General features: G+C 49.1%; 4 protein-coding genes across 5 annotated transcripts in view; 2 read left to right on the plus strand and 2 right to left on the minus strand.

Annotated features, from left to right (window-relative positions):
• LOC126570201 (TIP41-like protein) overlaps positions 1 to 476 on the minus strand; it is a 1,383-nt gene extending 907 nt beyond the window's left edge. Inside the window, exons 1-2 of the mRNA XM_050227785.1 lie at positions 140 to 476; positions 1 to 72 (exon numbers count right to left, since the gene is read on the minus strand). The exon at positions 1 to 72 is cut by the window's left edge and continues 907 nt beyond it. Coding sequence (XP_050083742.1) covers positions 1 to 72; positions 140 to 163 — 96 coding nt within the window. The 5' untranslated portion in view covers positions 164 to 476. The remainder of the gene's footprint in view (positions 73 to 139) is intronic.
• A 69-nt stretch (positions 477 to 545) lies between these two features.
• LOC126570202 (small nuclear ribonucleoprotein F) lies at positions 546 to 1,099 on the plus strand. Its single transcript, XM_050227786.1, has 2 exons — positions 546 to 646; positions 708 to 1,099. Exon 2 carries the CDS (start codon positions 786 to 788, stop codon positions 1,050 to 1,052), a length of 267 nt encoding a protein of 88 aa, XP_050083743.1. The 5' UTR covers positions 546 to 646; positions 708 to 785; the 3' UTR covers positions 1,053 to 1,099.
• LOC126570199 (P3 protein-like) lies at positions 1,089 to 3,828 on the minus strand. Of its 2 annotated transcripts, none has more exons than XM_050227782.1 (3): positions 3,670 to 3,828; positions 1,397 to 2,842; positions 1,089 to 1,309 (listed from the first exon to the last, which is right to left on the minus strand). In XM_050227782.1, exons 2-3 carry the CDS (start codon positions 2,722 to 2,724, stop codon positions 1,258 to 1,260), a joined length of 1,380 nt encoding a protein of 459 aa, XP_050083739.1. In that variant the 5' UTR covers positions 2,725 to 2,842; positions 3,670 to 3,828; the 3' UTR covers positions 1,089 to 1,257. The 2 variants fall into 2 exon arrangements, with proteins under 2 accessions (XP_050083739.1, XP_050083738.1); XM_050227781.1 differs by having other exon boundaries at positions 1,089 to 1,286; positions 3,670 to 3,827.
• A 635-nt stretch (positions 3,829 to 4,463) lies between these two features.
• Positions 4,464 to 5,000, plus strand: part of LOC126570200 (delta(3,5)-Delta(2,4)-dienoyl-CoA isomerase, mitochondrial) — a 1,177-nt gene continuing 640 nt past the window's right edge. Inside the window, exons 1-2 of the mRNA XM_050227784.1 lie at positions 4,464 to 4,654; positions 4,728 to 5,000. The exon at positions 4,728 to 5,000 is cut by the window's right edge and continues 640 nt beyond it. Coding sequence (XP_050083741.1) covers positions 4,591 to 4,654; positions 4,728 to 5,000 — 337 coding nt within the window. The 5' untranslated portion in view covers positions 4,464 to 4,590. The remainder of the gene's footprint in view (positions 4,655 to 4,727) is intronic.

The following is a 5,000-nucleotide window of genomic DNA, read 5'->3' on the forward strand; positions in this document are numbered from 1 at the left end:
TTCACTGTCGACCGGCAGTCGTATCGGGCCGAGATCATCGCCGCCGGTTACCTGTGGCGGTGGTTGTGGTGCCTGAAAAACACGGATCGCAGGATTATGCATTCGCTGCTTTCGTGCGTGCATTCGTTCGTTCACTTACCGTGGTTCCGGTGAATGTGGCCATAACTGGGGATTTTCTTTCACGGGGATCCTTTTAGGTCAACGAAAGTACAGAACACTGCCGTGTACCAGTCTGGCTGGCAGGTATAAACAAATAACTTTTCACTCCAGCGTCTCCTTGGACCAAGGATAATTCCTTTGACAACAGAAGTCGTGACAGATTTAGCGAAATTCTACCGGAAAGCTATTATTCTGCTCTATTGTTCCTTTTTTTCAACCAACGGCCGGAGCATTATTAAGAGGAAAAGTTCTATTATTTTAATAAAGTTCCACTGCCACAGGAAACTGCCGTAGAACTCCAGGACAAAATATTTTTGGAAAGAGGTCTAAAATCAAAAGGATCTAAAAGTTGACAGCTCAGATGACACGCCGACACGCTAGCTGATGGGATCGCCGGCATTGTTTTTTTTTCGCATAAACGCATCGAGAGGACGCTCGTGAAAAGCTGAAGTCGAATTTTGCGCCAATAAAACTGCTCATTGCGTTAGTAAGTATATTACCGATGTGATTTGGTGTGCAATTTAACGCTATCCACGTTCCAATTGCAGCACACATTCCGAAGGATTGTTGGAGGACTTCCGTTTTTTCAAAAGTAACCCCGCAAGCGTAAACAACACAGAACCACGATGGCGACGGCTATGCCCATCAACCCGAAGCCCTTCCTGAACGGGCTGACGGGCAAACCGGTGATGATCAAGCTAAAGTGGGGCCACGAGTACAAGGGTTTCCTGGTGTCGGTCGATGGTTACATGAACATGCAACTAGCCAACACGGAAGAGTTTGTCGATGGCCAAAACACGGGACACCTCGGCGAGGTGCTGATCCGGTGTAACAACGTACTCTACATACGCGGTATCGACGATGAGGACGAGGAAGGTGAAATGCGGGACTGATAGGGGGGTATACCACGTGGGAATAAACTCGTAATGTAAAGAAACAACCCACGTTTATTTGATGAATGTAACGCTTTTTGATTGATGCATGTATGGTTTGCGTGTCCTTTTCCTCCCCGGGGATGCCTGATGAGATGATTCCGATCGTCGGGATCCTACTCGGCACTCGGTGGAGTAACCGGTTCGGAGCTATTATTCTTGGGAATTAAACTAGCTTCAGCGCGTCTCTTCGATCTGCAATGAAACGAAATGGGCTTCTGCTCGAGGATCACGTAGCAACTAGTGTGGCGGTGTACTAATCTAACGGGCATTCACGGTACCGGAATGGCGATCCGTTTGCTTACCGTTCGTGTATCCGCAAACCGATGAGCAGCAGTAGCAGCGGCAACGGTGTCATGATGGCAGTCGATACAGGAATAACCGTCGTTAGATCGGCGGCCGGTTGCTCGAGCGCAAAGCGCAACAGAAAGATGGCTATGCCCGTGTTCTGGATACCCGTTTCGATCGAGATCGCTAGCGAATCGGCAAGCGGTAGACGTAACAGATGGCTTGCCAGAAAGCCAACACAATACCCAACCCACGGTAACCCCAGTCCGGCTACGATGATTTGCCAGGAGAACAGCTCAAACAGATACAAGTTCGTGACAATCGCAAAGATGACAATGAACAGGATCAGCAGAGCAGCCATTGGCTTCAAAATGCGTACCAGTAGCCGGGCAAAGCGGGGACAGCAGCGCTGTATCACCAGCCCAGCACTGATGGGCACCACGAGACCGATGGCGGTGTACGCGATGCGGCTATACGGTATACCGAGCTTCGCACGCTCGAAAATTGTACGACCTAGCGTAAATATCCACAACGGCATCATGCCAAACGCTGCAAGTGTGCTGATGGTTGTCATGGCGATCGAGAGCGTCAAATTACCGCCCAGTGCCACCGTCCAAATGTTGGAGGCACCACCGGCGGGCGACACACCGGTAAAGAACAGTCCCAGCTGCATCTCATAGCTATCGGGGAACAGCAGATGGCCCAGACCGTAACTGAACAGTGGCATAAACACGAACTGGCATAGGAAACCGATCACCGGCCCGATGGGACGCCGAATGATTTGCTTCAGTGCTCCCAGATCCAGCGCTGCCCCGAAATTGATGTACAGGATCGAAATCAACAGTATGACCGATCCGGTAAACACGTGGTCAATCACACGCTCCTGACGGATCACCGTAACCGGCAGAGTGTCCTTGGATACGCGCTCCCTGGTGCCATTTTTGTGTACCACCTCAATGAAGAAATCCGTTCGGCCCAGAAAATTGCCCACGATGTTAAATGAACCACTAAACCACGGGACGGTCGGAACCAATGGTTTCAGCAGGACAATCGTGCCATTCTCAACCGTCGCCACGTGGCCCTGTTCACTTCGCAGTTGCACCGACTGCAGATCGATAAGGTCCGCGTCGTTGATGCTCGCTATGTGAACCGTCACGTTCTGTACGGTGCCCATGTGCACGGTTAGCTTCGCGGGGTCGTACGTTACCGCCCAACCGAGGCCAAGCTGCTCCTTCACTTGCCGGTCATTGTCGGTGATTAGGGTGGCTTTGCAAGTAGCGATTGCCTGCAGCACCAGTAAGCCGATGAAGAGCAGCAGCTTGAGCACCGGGCAGGAGGAGGACATTGCACTCGAAATGCAATCGTCGTTGTCTTGGCAACGGCGATGACTCGTGGATACTCGGCGTTACTACGTTACTATGCTCTATCCTTGGCGATGTGATTACGGTTCAACGGTTACTTTGCTGTGGAGTAGAAGAAATAGAGGAAACACGTGAGTCATCGGTTGAATTTCAAAGTTTGTTCCACAGCAGATCCGTTTCTCATCCAGAAGGCACAGGTTCGATTCCCGGTGCGGATAGGTGATTGTGTTGTTCTTGTTGTGTTGTTTTATTTCTGGCAAAATCGTTTTGTTTTCTACTGTCCATTCATCAAAACCGCTGTCGGTAATTAACATTATCTTCCAATTTGCGTGTTTGATTGCTTTTCCCCCTCCATCTCCCATCGCGTTTATGGCCGATCGACCGGATTGCCGGTTCACTTATCTCGTAACAACGCAACATGATGACTACAGCGCCGCCGACATCACGAACGGGTGCGCGCACTGATTGTGGGTTTTGTTTTCCACCTTTTTTCCTTTCCTCATCATTTTATGACACTATCGCGGAGACGAAGCAGGTCTTATCACTGTAGAGAGCGCTCCATACTCGGAGGGATTCCATTGCTAATCCCGCTCGTTTACCCTTTCTTACGTGCGCACCAGGTTACCACTGGAGATCAACCTGCCTACTGAACCTGTTGCACAACTATGCAAAGAATGCGGTTCTCGTGCACCACTAATTACACAGTCCTGGGAGCTTGGATTTGCGTGTTTAACACAGTTCCAACACAGGGTTCCTGTTCCGCAGATAAAACGGTCACGGGGACATTTCACAAGCTAGGCTTTTCTTAAAAACAAACTCTACAAAATTCCCCTCTCCTCTCCGCAAAACTATTGTAAAACTTGTGCAACTATCGCGTCACTAACTGCAATCCAGAATTGTCGGGTTAAGGGAAAGGATTATAAACTCACAGGCGATTTTATCCCGGAATCCTCACGCACGGTGAATCAAGAGTCGAGTACCGTTAGTTGTGCTCCGTGATGGTGATACGAGAGAAAACACTAATTGACTACGCGCTCGGCGACGGGGGCGCTGGCGTTAAGGAGGTGCATTTTCTTAAGGCGCTGATCTCTAGCCTCCGGGGCTGAAACTACTACTAGCGTGTGCCGCTGTGTGTGTTTGTGTCGATGCTTCGATCCGTTCTCAGCGAGTTATGAAAAGGATATTGTAGGAACCGGTTCATTCATCTCAACCAAGTAAGAAGAAGTTGAGTAAAACTTAAAAACATTTTTTAATTTCGTGTTAAGCCGGCGATACATGAAGCGTAAACTCAAGCGTAAATATAAAATTAATTTACACTTGAACATGTTTACATGACCGGGTTGAGACGTGTAATCCGAATTACACTGACCTTTAATCGACTTTTGTGAGAAAAATAGGATCTTTCTTCCGAAGAAAAAGATTAAAAACGCTAGTAATGATCACTCACTATTAATGCAAACCACGAACAGGAAATGTAGTGGGGCAAATCGCTTGCAAACAGCGTTTACGCTAGGATTTATGCTCCGTGGACCTATAACCTTTTTTACACCGTGTAAACGGCAAATGTAAACTTTTTGGCATTACATTCTGAGTTTATACGAGAGTTTACGCTTCGTGTATTCCGGCCTTTAAACTGAAAGGGGATCAGAGCAAGCGATGATTTTGAATGGGGCTCCGTTTGTTTACAAACACGACAACGACTGACGTTTCTCGCGGAGTTCACCACTCACCGCAGTCTCGCGAACCCACCACCTTCCCCGTTATCTCTTTAAGTTCCAAAGTTCAAGCCAGAAAATCGGGACGAGATACGCAAACTACTTTTTCTCTCGATAATTAGAGATCTACAAAACATGAACAGAATGCAAGTCGGCACTAAACTGTTCTCCTCGCTGAAGCTGATGTCACAATCGAAAGGTAAGTAGTAGCAAACTTTCTCCTGGTGTGCTCCACTCCACTACACCTGTGATGTTCCCTGTTCCCACCGTAGTACACCTCACGCGCAACATGTGTGCATCGGCGGCCACGGCCGGTACGGAAAAGTACCAGTTCCAAACGCTCAAACTGTCCACCCCGAGCCCGTTCGTGGTGCACGTCGAGTTTAACCGGCCCGATCGGATGAACGCATTCAACCGGCAGCTGTGGACGGAGATCAAGGATTGCTTCGATCAGCTGCACAACGATCCGGACTGTCGGGTGGTGGTGTTGTCCGGCGGCACCTCCAAGCACTTTTCCGCCGGTATCGATCTGTTCGATATGATGA

Source organism: Anopheles aquasalis, chromosome 2 (assembly GCF_943734665.1).
Source record: "Anopheles aquasalis chromosome 2, idAnoAquaMG_Q_19, whole genome shotgun sequence".
Lineage (NCBI taxonomy): Eukaryota > Metazoa > Arthropoda > Insecta > Diptera > Culicidae > Anopheles > Anopheles aquasalis.